General features: G+C 43.7%; 2 protein-coding genes across 2 annotated transcripts in view; one reads left to right on the top strand and one right to left on the bottom strand.

The window, feature by feature from the left end:
• Positions 1-918: 918 nt before the first annotated feature.
• LOC310793168 (olfactomedin-4-like) lies at positions 919-8,726 on the top strand (the record flags this gene model as incomplete). The annotated part of the gene is made up of 8 exons (XM_083654927.1): positions 919-1,000; positions 1,637-1,759; positions 2,986-3,105; positions 3,667-3,765; positions 5,546-5,705; positions 6,424-6,651; positions 7,487-7,655; positions 8,291-8,726. The coding sequence occupies exons 1-8, from the start codon at positions 947-949 to the stop codon at positions 8,724-8,726; spliced, it is 1,389 nt and encodes a 462-aa protein (XP_083511053.1). The 5' UTR covers positions 919-946.
• A 3,450-nt stretch (positions 8,727-12,176) lies between these two features.
• Positions 12,177-13,996, bottom strand: part of LOC310793309 (olfactomedin-like) — an 8,351-nt gene continuing 6,531 nt past the window's right edge. The window contains exon 5 of the mRNA XM_083655108.1: positions 12,177-13,212. Within this exon, the coding sequence (XP_083511234.1) occupies positions 12,356-13,212 (857 nt within the window). The 3' untranslated portion in view covers positions 12,177-12,355. The remainder of the gene's footprint in view (positions 13,213-13,996) is intronic.

Below are 13,996 nucleotides of genomic sequence, written 5' to 3'. Positions count from 1 at the left end.
CTGTACCTGGATGCATGGCACACTGTGGGGAAACACCTGATGTCATCATGATACACTTTGTACCTGGATGCATGGCACACTGTGGGGAAACACCCTGATGTCATCACACTCTGTACCTGGATGCATGGCACACTGTGGGGAAACACCCTGATGTCATCACACTCTGTACCTGGATGCATGGCACACTGTGGGGAAACACCCTGATGTCATCACACTTTGTACCTGGATGCATGGCACACTGTGGGGAAACACCCTGATGTCATCACACTCTGTACCTGGATGCATGGCACACTGTGGGGAAACACCCTGATGTCATCATGATACACGTGACATCGGGTAACATCTGAAGCAACACACCGGAGCTTAACTGCCAAGATTTGTCATTTGCAAATCTCCAACCCTGCTAAGAAATGGCCTCATTTTTCTTTGCAGAGTCGAAGGTTTCTGTTCCTGATACACGTTCCTGAATGTTACATTCCACATCTATTCCTGCATCCTTAAATTGTCTTCCTTACGCTACGCTTTAAAGGCACTTTAGTCGTTATCTGACAATTGCAGTACAGGAAGTTGCTACACTTTTCAACTTTAACTTCTTCCCATTTCCCATCTTGCTAGATCAGCAACCCACACATGCAGAACGCAGAGATTGTAACCCCAACCACAAGGATGAAGTGGACACCGCCCCCCCCCCCCCCCCCCCCCCCCCCCCGTTGCACGCACACACACACACACACACACACACACACACACACACACACACACACACACACACACACACACACACACACACACACACACACACACTCTCACACACACACACACACACACACACACACACATCACGTGCAGGGGACAGCCCAGTGGGAGTGTCTGGAGGTCAGAAGCTCCGTCCTTTTATTCAAACGGTTCGCAGGAAGACTCATTTAGTTCGGCTGTCTGATCCACCATGACTCTGTCTGTGATCATCCAACTCTGTGTTCTGCTCACCATCAGCCAGCAGGTAAGGACTACAACACAAGATGAAGTCATCCTACAGTATACAAATGATATAAGATAACAATATGATTTATTTTGTACATTATTATTACATTCTATATATTTGTATTATGTTTTATACCATAAAGTATATATGAATTCATATATCCTATTTTATTTCACAATAATTTTACACAGCCTGTTATATATATACATACTGTATATATATATATATATATATATATATATATATATATATATATATATATATATATATATATATATATACAGTATATATAAAACATACACTTAAAAAGGTAGAGGAGTCTCTTGCGCTTCAGCCCCTCCACAGAGGGAGGTCGGTGCTCTCAGGACACAGTATTCACAACAGAAATAAATGGGTAAACCCAAGAAGGACCTGGAGCACTCGATTCACCGGAATAAATGTAATTCACTTTTAGGTTCACACCTTTCGGCTTCGGTCGCGACAGCCTCTTCATACAATTAAGAAGGTTTTGTTTTTATTTTTTATAATTAATATTAAAAACGTATACCACATACACACATATTTCTTTCCTATCTATTTTTTTCTTTCATTTTGTTTTCATTTTGTTTTAATGTGTGCAAAATAAAGAAATTAGCAAAAATTCTTATTTCCCAGGTTGAGACCTTGCCCAGCTGTGTGTGTGACCTCACCAGCTCAGAGCAGCTCTTCCCTGATGACCAACTCAACAGTGTGGTGGACGGTGCAGCCAAGTGTACCAGCAGCATCACCCGGCAGAAGGTAACTAGTGCCAATATGCTGCACTGCTGCAGTCCAAACTCAGAACTCTGAGAAAAAACACTTCCCTCCACACAGAAAAGTGCAACAGAACGGTCATTCAAGACGCAATTCCAAATACCCATGAAGTATAGTGAATGAGTGAAATAGGACCTGTGGTTAACAAAAGTTTATGAAACAGCGGAAGTTTGTGTTCAGTAAGATAATCTTCATGAACGAGGACAACTTTTATGACTTTTGACTTTTCTGAAAAATTGGGTTAAAAAAAAAAAGCATTTACGCTTTTTATTTCATTAATTTAACCAAAATCCCCTATACAAAAACCCCATTTCCTTTAACATGTGCGAGCCGGAAGTGCTACTTCTGGACTCATTCCTGTGACCCTATGCAGGATTTTTAATATTGGTTGTTTATTAAAAATTAATTCTGGTCCAGTCACACTGGACCTCTATTGGATGGGATATACTGTATATCACCTTCTGGCACCAAAGCTTATAGCAGATGGTCAGTTTAACCCTCCTTCACAGTTGTTGGGCTTCACCACAGATAAGATTTGGGTTTGGATGTAACAGTAGTTACTCTTTACGAATCCCCATCAGTCATCCCCATATGAAAGAAATATCTCAGTGTTTATTGCCGGGCCCATGGGACCGGCCTATAAGAGTGAAAGTAGCTGACTGACTGACTGACTGACTGACTGACTGACTGACTGACTGACTGACTGACTGACTACCCATTGTTGAAGGTTGTGTGAAAAGTGGGGTCAAGACCAACACAGTTAGTGGTATTCAACCCATAGGCGAGAGGCCATCTCTTAGTCAAAGACGCCCTCTAGAGGCCATGCAGCAACATCTCACTAAGCTTTACTGGACTGCCTGCTGCATGACCTGCATTTGCCTCGTGATGCCCTTGGTTGTGCCATGGGAGAAATACAAACCCAACACAAAATATATTGACTCCTATTGACCTTTTATATAAACATCACATATAACATACACTTTACTGATGTTTTTCACCAGGCATTTTGTGTCTAAAAGGCACAACACAACACAGGTGCAAGCAAAAATTAATGAGGGTTTCCAACTTCCAATTCATTTAGGTGTTCCAGAGGCCCTCATTAATGCCTTGCTTGCACCTGTGTTACTTCCTGCATTTTAGACACAAAATGGCTGAGGTGAAAAAGGCTAATGGCACTAGTTCAACCTAGGTCTGTTGTCTTGTCTGTGCAGAGTTTGGAGCTGGACAGCCTGTTGCTGGGCCTGCAGCGGCGGCTGCCCCAGCTGGAGGCAGATGTGTCTGTGCTGGAGAGAGAGGATGACGGGGAGCTGTACGGAGCCATCAGCATGCAGGCAGGTTTGGGGAGTAACAGATTTAACGGGATTACGTAATCTGATATCTGATTACAAAAAAAACCCAGTAACTGTAATCCCTTATAGTTACAGAAAAAAGATGTAATCAAGATTAGTTACATTGAATAAAAAATTGTGATTACTAGCAGGATTACAATTTTAAAATACATTTTAAAATAAAGAACGATGCACAAACATTACAACACTTGGCTCACACAACACCACTCTGGTCTAACCCGGTCTCACAACAATTATTTATTATTTATTTTCACTTTGTATTATTATTAATGAGAAACAGGCGACACTAGGTTGGCTGAAAGCCTGCTGTAATGTAACACATAAGGTCTGAAAGAGCTGGAGGGTTTTGTGGGGCGGGGGGGCATGTCCCCAGACTGCAGTAGTCAAATGCAGGAAATTCAAAAGTAATCCAAAAGTAACGGGAGAGTGATCAGTTACATTACTTTAACATTGTGATTCTTGGATTACATTTTAGATTTAACATGTAATTAGTAATTGTATCGGATTACATTTTTAAAGTAACCATCCCAACCCTGCCTGCAGGTGATCGAGAATGAGCTGGTGGAGATCCTGCAGCTCATCTACAAGCTCAACAGCACCACACTGGCTCACAGCCAACTCACCTCTCACCAAGCTCAACAGGTACATTCACACCTCTCACCAAGCTCAACAGGTGCATTCACACCTCTCACCAAGCTCAACAGGTGCATTCACACCTCTCACCAAGCTCAACAGGTACATTCACACCTCTCACCAAGCTCAACAGGTACATTTACACCTCTCACCAAGCTCAACAGGTGCATTCACACCTCTCACCAAGCTCAACAGGTATACATTCACACCTCTCACCAAGCTCAACAGGTATACATTCACACCTCTCACCAAGCTCAACAGGTGCATTCACACCTCTCACCAAGCTCAACAGGTACATTTACACCTCTCACCAAGCTCAACAGGTGCATTCACACCTCTCACCAAGCTCAACAGGTACATTTACACCTCTCACCAAGCTCAACAGGTGCATTCACACCTCTCACCAAGCTCAACAGGTACATTCACACCTCTCACCAAGCTCAACAGGTACATTTACACCTCTCACCAAGCTCAACAGGTGCATTCACACCTCTCACCAAGCTCAACAGGTATACATTCACACCTCTCACCAAGCTCAACAGATATACATTCACACCTCTCACCAAGCTCAACAGGTGCATTCACACCTCTCACCAAGCTCAACAGGTGCATTCACACCTCTCACCAAGCTAAAACAGGTACATTTACACCTCTACCAAGTTCAACAGGTGCATTCACACCTCTCACCAAGCTCAACAGGTGCATTCACACCTCTCACCAAGCTCAACAGGTGCATTCACACCTCTCACCAAGCTCAACAGGTGCATTCACACCTCTCTCCAAGCTCAACAGGTGCATTCACACCTCTCACCAAGGTCAACAGGTGCATTCACACCTCTCACCAAGCTAAAACAGGTACATTCACACCTCTCACCAAGCTCAACAGGTGCATTCACACCTCTCACCAAGCTCAACAGGTGCATTCACACCTCTCACCAAGCTCAACAGGTGCATTCACACCTCTCACCAAGCTAAAACAGGTACATTCACACCTCTCACCAAGCTCAACAGGTGCATTCACACCTCTCACCAAGCTCAACAGGTGCATTCACACCTCTCACCAAGCTCAACAGGTGCGCTCAACAGGTACATTCACACCTCTCACAAGCTCAACAGGTGCATTCACACCTCTCACCAAGCTAAAACAGGTACATTCACACCTCTCACCAAGCTCAACAGGTGCATTCACACCTCTCACCAAGCTCAACAGGTGCGCTCAACAGGTACATTCACACCTCTCACCAAGCTCAACAGGTGCATTCACACCTCTCACCAAGCTCAACGTCTACATTCACACCTCTCACCAAGCTCAAAGGGGGGAAAAGGAACAAAACTCCACAAGTGCCAATATTGTTGCAGTTCCTAATAATTGCCAGTAGAGGCCAGTAAATCGCTAACCCCGGACAGCGCCATATTGGTGACATACCGTCCTGCAGCTGACAACTATAGTAATGGCCTTATTGTCATTTCTGTTCCATTACAAAATAGCGATAGTGATGACAGCAATAAAAACCCCAGAGTTGTTGTTTGTATGCTGCCGATAGATCATCAGTTTAAAGGGAGATTAAAATACAAATGTGAGTTTTGAGTTTTATTGTTTGTTACAAATAAATGTAATGCATGAGAAATATTTGCATTTTGAGAATTCTAGAAAATATTCTTTGTTACTCCAGTTGAGTTCCTTTGCTGGAAATTTTTATGATAATCAGAATTCTAATTGATGTAATTGAAATCATTCCAGCATTTCATCAGTAAGTATGATCCTGTCCGTCACGTTGCTGTATTTCAGATACAGGAGCTGAAAGTGAAGATGCAGCAGCTGGAAGTCTATGACAGCACGCAGACGGTAAAGCGGCATGAGGCCAACAAGCGTCTGAGGAGAGACCTGGACCAGTGCAGGAACGAACATCATCACCCCACCACCCGCCCCACACGGCCGGCTGCAAGTGGTACGCCCAAACCTCCATATAACCTGCACCCAACCAGTGGTGTAATGTAACAAAGTAATAATACTTAAGTACAGTACTTATGTTTTTTTTTGTATCTGTACTTTACTTGAGTATTTATATTTTCAACTTACTTTCACTTTTACTCCACTACATTTCCCCGAAGCATCTTAGTTACAAAGTAAAATCAGAATAAATTTTGTAGCCTGCAAGCAATCATCAGTGCTCCTAGTTTGCAAGTTACGTTAATCACGATCCACACTCCATTGCAGTTGATGGCTGTAATGCAACATAACGTTGTTTGCCAGGGGTGTCCCGGTGGCCTCACCTGGTAGAGCACCTGGCTACCACTAAAGCTTAGGCCTTCACGCGGCTGACCCAGGCTCCAATCTGACCTGTGGTCCTTTTCCACATGTCATCCCCTCTCTCTCCCCACCTTCCCTGCCTGCCTACTGTCCTATCCAATAAAGGCAAGAATGCCCGCAAAATAATCTAAAATAAATAAATTGCCAACTGCTATAAAACGCAGGAAGATTTCCACTATATGTATATATCAAGTACATATCAGTACATAATGATATATATGTACTTTTACTCAAGTATGGCTTTTGAGTACTTTATACACCACTTACTTTATACTTTATACACATGGTATGTCCCAAACCTTTTCTGAAGCTTCCTGTGAGCAAAGCCACACTGACCTCCCCCCCGCTGCCCTCAGGTATCTGTCCCTACGGTCACTTTGTGAACGTGACTGGACCAAGAGTCTACACAGCAGGAGAGTATCCTGGCTCCTACAAGTTTGGATCCTGGGGTCGTGATCCCAAACCCGAGGCGGGAAAGGAGAACTGGTATTGGCGGGTCATGCTCACCACCAGCAACGTATTCGCCAACTTTGTACGCCGCTACTCCAGCCTGAGCTCCCTGATCGTCGGGGTGAGCGTTCCAGGTAAAGTCTAGATGTGTTGTAGATGTGGTCTGATGGTTAGTGTCCTGATAGTACACTGAGAAATGGAGGTATATGGAGTTCAATCCCCTTAAAGTCATCACAAAGATTTCAAACAGCGGACCTGATGCTAGTTTTGTGGACTGGATTCCATCTGTTCCTTTGTCCTTTGTTCATAGTGCACAATATCTCAGACACCGCAGATCAGAAACAAAACTGGGAAGTGTAGAGGTAAAAGCACTCGTGTTGGAGGAAGCATGTGCTGGTCTACAACTCTCCCCAGATTGGCAGAGGGTGTGGAGTAATGCCCAAGGAACAGCAGGGGGAATTGGCCAAGCACAATTGGGGAGAAAATGGGAGAAAGAAAGAAAGATTGATACAAAAAAAAAAACTTGGGGAAATGATGCATCTCACCACCACTTGCCTAGCTTTTCAAAAGTACACTGATCAGCCAACGGGGGGTGCTACAATTACAGGTTAAAACAAGGTATTGATTGGCCCAGATGGCAACAGCATCATTTGTAGGGGACAAGCTGTTTACTGTTGTGTTATATTATCCTTTGGGTTGAGGCTAAGCTCCACACCCAACGTTCCTTTGCTGCTCGTGCTTCCCCGTTGGAAGTACAGTATCTAGGCTTATAGTAATTGCTGCTTTGGGAATGCACCATGGATAGTTGTTCCTGACTGGGAGCAACATGCGCTTTAGATGCTTCTCAGTACAGATACAGGAGAGAAACTATCAATCCATCAGCCATTGGCTGATTTGTTTCTTATTAAAACATACGGTATATTATTCACTAACCTTTTTCCGCCCATCTTCTGCCTCTCCTTCTTCTAGGCAATGTTCAGATCCACTCCTCCAACCCAACCACCAACACCATCCAGGGGCCAAATGCTGTTCTCTATGGGGAGGCTTTGTACTACGGCTGTTATAACCGAGATGCTGTCTGCAGATTCAACCTCACCACCAAATCTGTTACCTCCGGACAGCTGCCTAAAGGCACCAGGTTCTCTTTTCTTCTTCTTTGAAATAGAGTTTTGCTGATGCTAGATAAAAACCCTCCCAAAAAGTAATGAAGCTTTACACTTTTGTGTACAAAGGTTTATATTTTTAAAGTTAGAAAATGAGAGTGTAGTATAATGCTAGTGTAGTATATTGTAGAATAGTTGTGGCATGACAAGATATTAGGTACAGTATTAAACTTGAATGATCACCATGGGGAAAATTGCAGCAGCAAATACAAGATACAGCAAAGAAGAATAGATTGAGTAAACAGCAGGAACTAAACATAACGTAACCCAACATTCCAGTATTTCAAGGACATAATACTGTAAGTGGAGTCCATATAAAAAGGAAGAAAGGTGAAACAGACTAAAAAAGACGAGACAAATGCAATATATGGAAATGAAAGACAATTATGGGAAATGAAGAAAACAAATTAGTTTAATTTGAATTCACCCCTTATATACATGCAGGTTTAGAAGGCCATACATGATGGGAATAAAGTGTCTATAGGCGTGAAAACGTGCATTGTCTAAAACAATCCAAGCAAATACATATTCTGAATTTCCAGATGTTTTACTTTATGTTTTTAGAAAGAAAACTCTCCCTAACTACTGCTCCATCTCCTTTCTTTTGCAGGTTCAACTCCAAAGGTAACTTCTGCCGCCTCGACGAATGCTACCCGTACACCGACCTGGACCTGGAGACCGACGAGTCGGGTGTGTGGGTGATCTACACCACCTCCCAGGACTTTGGCAACCTGGTGGTGTCCCGGGTGGAGGAGGGCGAGACGCCGACCATCGGCCGAACCTGGCGCACCTCGCTCTACAAGCAGGCGGCGAGCAACACCTTCATGGCCTGCGGTGTGCTCTACGCCACGCGCTACGTCAGCAAAGACACAGAGGAGATCTTCTATTCCTTCGACACCTCGACAGGTGTGGAGAGGTTCAACATCGGCGTACAGATTCAGAAGATGGCTGGCAACATATACTCCCTCAACTATAGTCCCACAGACCAGATGCTGCACGCCTACAGCGAGTCTATCATGGCCTCCTACAAGGTGGTGTTTGGCTGATTGATTCGATGAATGCTTTCAACGCCGATACACTGTAGCAATTTTCTGTAGTTATCCTTGTGTGATTTCCAAAATAAAATATATTTGCATTCCCAGCAAGCATTCGTTAGATGGCAAGGTGCAGGATGTGGTTAAGTTCAATCACATAAGCGCAAGATCTTCACAATATGGCATGGTCAAAATTCATCATCATGGTAAAAATTCATCATCACTAAGCGAACCTGAGAAAGCAACAAGTGTTGCTTATTCTTTGCTATTGTTATAATAACTCAGAGAAATAAAGATGTGTGTAAATTAGCAACGTCTAACAGTGTGCGGTTGGATAATTATTTTGAATTGATATCAGAAAGATATTTAGTTCCCGATTTAAGCAAATGATGCAGGTGGACTACCAATTTTCAACTTGCACTTTGGTGCACTATTTACAGTTTTCAAAGTTGGTGTAAAATCGATGAATATAAATGCCTGCTGGGTTATGTCTTTGCTTAGTATCCGTGATGGTGCTTTAATTCTCGAGTCTCAGAAAGAAGAAATAAAGGAAATATGCTTTTGTTACAAGACTATTGGTCTATTGTGTTGAGAGTGCAAATCTGTCTTACATTCATGATTCAAAACTGTTGACTTTCTGATGTGATTGTGCAGGACAAATGATCGGATGTCTCACTCTTAACATTCTGACATGACGTCTTTTATTTCTTTTTCATTACTTGTTCAGTACATGGACAGAGACAGCTTACTGTGTATTTATATAATCATATTTAAACTTTACAGTGCACATCTGAATGACGACAAAGCAGGTAAGAGTCCTCCTACCTTTTGTGAATAGAAACAAGCTCGTATAGGGAAGACTCACTCTGACAATATCAAACAATCCAAACAAGAACAAAAAGAACTTATTGCTCAATACAAATCAATTGTAACGGCAGTAATAAGAACTATAGTAGTAATACACATGAAACAATATCATTATACCAAGATGAGGCTACACCCGACGCTATTGTTGCCTATAAAAAAGAGAAATTCCAGGATAGGAACAGAAAGATGGAAGTTCTCGTCACAATACGACAGTGTTGGAGTGCTCTGTTTTGGGTAACCTGCTTGATAAATACAAAGTATCTACAAGTCCAAGGACGACCAAGGTCTATCAATCGCCATTTACTTTCACAAATCGCTATTCGCTACTCCACTCCATTTATAGACCTTGAGGAGGACTGGGAAGGATTTTGGACCATTCAAAGGTTCAAATGTTTGGCTGTGCAAACCCCCAGAAAGGGCCTTCTGAGGAGATAGGGACATAGGGTTGACAAAGGGCCTTCTGAGGAGATGGGGGCATAGGGGTGACAATACTGCACAGCACTTCAAAGGGACAAAATACATTCAGGAGCCCCCGGGCAGTACGGGAAGGAGTCTTGTCGAAGGAAAACCAAAGTCTAGGTGGCAAAAATAGCCAATGTGATGAGCCGAGAAAACCCACTGTGCTTAAGGGTGATCGTATACTAACTCGGCTACATGCAATCTACAGTAGTTGGCTCTGGTGTCCACGGAATCCATCGATGAGGTTCTAGCAGGAGTGATTGAGGTGTTCTGACTTTGTCCAATACCCTCTCATACAGTCTCTACTTGGTATATATATATATATACATATATATATATATATATACATATATATATATATATATATATATATATATATATATATATATATATATATTAAAATCCTTCTATTTCCTATATATATATATATATATATATATATATATATATATATATATATATATATATATATATATATATATAGGAAATAGAAGGATTTTTGTTCAGTATCTGTCTTTTATTTTGTTTTATATATATATATATATATTATTTATTTATTTATTTATTTATTTATTTATTATATTATATATTTATATTATTCTTTAACTTTTAACTGTTCTGGGGGCAGGATGGAGGCGGGGTCACGTGCAGGATGGAGGCGGGGTCACGCTGGGTGCAGGATGGAGGCGGGGTCACGCTGTGAGACAGTCCGATTGAGACACAGATCTCTTCACATAATGTCAGATCCCTGTGGAAGGAGGACGAGGAAGACAAGTGCAGCAGCAGCAGATCCATCTGAATTCAACACCTGTGCAAGGTGTCGCAGAACCACTCGAGCCATTTAGATTGACTCAGCCTGGGACTCAGCTGAGTGGGGCTATCAGCCATGGCTGCCTGTTTGAATTTGACATACCCTGGAGTGGTGTGGCACTTCTCTACCACCATTTTTAGCTGACGTGGTCATTTCTATGGAAGGGGTGGTGTGTGTGTCATGATGAAAGAGGAGAGAGTATAAACAAGATGTTCAAGAAGCACAACATATCATTACAGAGCATGTTATAGGTATCCTAACCAGCCCTTTTTGCCTTGGCAGAAACATGGAATCAACTATGATGTTTGAATCAACCTGACCACATCGGCTGCTACACGGTAAAAGACGAGGAAGTTTTGTCCCGAGCCAGTTGGGTTGCTGTTAGGCAGCAGGTCTGTCATTATGTGAGCAGGGCTTTGGGTGTGTCTGCCAGGCAGCCAGCCAGAGCCTGGAAACCAGGCCAGAGTAGCACAAACATCTGTCCTCCCCCCACTGCAGTGTGTGGCTGCAGAGCCCCCTCTACAGTGCATGACAGGTACTACTACTGCTACTACTACTACAAGCAGACGTCTGCTCAATTACAAACCACAATCCTCCCATCCCCTCCCCACTAACTGTGCTGCATGCTAACTGTGCTACATGCTAACCATGCTACATGCAGGATGTAGAAACTACTTTAGCATTTCAATATACCCAATTCAAAAAGCATAGGAGATGACTGAAGGTCAAGATAATAGACACATTACACATCGCCTTTTGACCAAGTTTTTATTTATTCATTGTGTAGCCTAACACATCAACTATAAAATACTAAATTTGTCAACGTGAAATTATTCAGGTGTAACATATATATGACAAAAATATTTCAGTCAGTCAGTCAGTCAGTCAGTCAGTCAATCAATCAATCAATCAATCAATCAATCAATCATCAATCAATCAAGCAAGCAATCAGCCAGTCAGAAGTCAGTCACACTGGAGAGCTGGTTTCAATGATAGCTCTTGTGGTAATGGAGCTAGTTTAGTTCTTTTTTCTTTTCTTTTTACCAGCTGCGCTGAATTCATATTGTCAGCATTAACAGCCTTTATATTTAGTATTTTGTAATATACTAACTTTCTACTTCATATCTTTAGTAGCACTTCTTTGACAGTTGGTTTGCTGCATCTAGCAAGCTAACATTAGCATAACTTTATCAGTAGCAATTTGCCGATAATGTAAGAATTTTACTATCTTTTTTACCACAGTGTAATAACACTCTGAAATAAATTTAGATTAAAATTTTCCACATCATATAATAAGTGGGAATATTACACTACAGCAGGCACAGTATGGATGTTCCTTCAAACCATGTTGCTGTTGATTTTTTCACCTCTGCTCCTCTCTCTCGACAACAACAAAGGATCATTTTGATTACATTTTTTACCTATCCAAAAACTTGCTTCCGATTCCTTGTGCTTCACCATCTTCTGGGTGTTATGTAAATCAGATATGGCCGACATGAACAAATCAAACTGTGGAAGCCTCAGAAAGGAACTCGGCCTGGTAGGCCAGTAAATATGCATCATTGTACATGTAGATCTGCCTGTCGGTGGGGTTATAGCTCAGACTGGCCACCCCGGTAGCCACCTTCTCCAGCGGCAGTGCCAGCGAGTTGTCCTCCCTGCCCGTGGCCGTGTCGAAGGCGTAGAAAACCTCCTCGCGGTATTCGCTCACGTAGCGAGTAGCGTACAGCACGCCGCACACCATGAAGGCGTTGCTCACTGCCTTCTTGAACAGCCTCGTCTCCCAGGTCTGCGTGACGTTGAGCGTCTGGCTGTCCCAGGCCAGCCGGCTCACCACGATGTTACCGTGATTCCCCACGGTGGCGTAGATGGCCCACAGCCCCGTCTCGTCCGCCTCCACGTCCACGTCGCTGTAGGCGCGGCAGTCGTAGTAACAGTAGGGGAACTTGTTGTTGAAGCCCACGCCGGTGCCTGGCAGTGTCACCCGCGTCACAGACTTGTCGGTCAGGTTGTAGCGGCAGACGTCGGCCGAGCGGTAGCAGTGATAGTACAGCGCCTTACCGTACAGGACGGCGCTGGGACCCTCGATAGTGTTGGCGTGCGTATAGGATGGAGCAAGGGTAAAGATCCGGTGGTTGGTCGAGGCCATGAAGTCTTCGTAGTTCAAGTAGAGACGCACGTAGTTGCCCCAGGCGTGGCCGTTGACCAGAGGTTGAACCCAGTAGCTGCTCCGCTCGCCCTGGCTGTCCTCCTGGGCCTGTTTGCCCCAGGAACCAGAGGTGTAGGTCTTACCGTCGGGGCTGATCTTAGTCACCACAGGGTTGCTGATGTTGGTGATCAGGCCCTTGTAGCATTGCTTGCCTGGAAGGTAGTGGGAGAGATGGGGACAGGCCTGAAGGTCAGGAGGGAGTAAAGCACAGCCAAGAGTCTTGCTGCTTATCTACCCGTCTCCCTGTCACTCACAAAGTATCCCTCAGTGATGCTGTACTAGTCTGCACAAGCCATCAGACTTGTATGGAGGGAATTCTGGTTCAAAATTCAGGGATTACATGAGGAAGTATGAACAGAACTAGAAATACCGCATGCATGGTGGATGTATGCCTCCGCCAACAAGTCAGCAGTCTACATCCATGTCTGTCCAGACTCATACAAGCAGAAATACCTTGAAGAAGCCCACAGTGCCATGGTGTGGCCATTCAGCCATATGACACTTTAGGCAACAACACGGCTAATCGTTTTCAAGGTGGACATTGGTCTTCCCCCTACCACTAAACCACCCAGATCCCCCTAACCACTCAACCACTCCCCCTACCCACCCCTCGAACCTCGACTCTCTATGACCTTCCTATCCCTACAGTAGCTACTGCCCATTTCTCCAAGCACCACCCCCCTCCCTCACCACAGTCCTTCCCACCACCCAGAGCCCCCTCATCCACTCCCTCTACCCAACCCTCGAACCCTGACTCTCTACCACAGCCCTGGGCCTTATGCGGCCTGGGGGCCAGAAGCGGCCCTCAGGATGGGTCTGTCTGGCAACTATCCAGGTTTAAAAATACAGAAATTCTGCTTTAAAAAAATAATATTGTCGGATCAATTAATCAATAAACAAATCAAAAGACATACGATGTGTGTCTTCTATATGCTT

This window comes from Poromitra crassiceps (assembly GCF_964638095.1).
Source record: "Poromitra crassiceps genome assembly, chromosome: 18".
NCBI lineage: Eukaryota > Metazoa > Chordata > Actinopteri > Beryciformes > Melamphaidae > Poromitra > Poromitra crassiceps.
The sequence above is the reverse complement of the archived record's forward strand: the minus strand, read 5'-3'. Positions and strand labels throughout refer to the sequence as shown.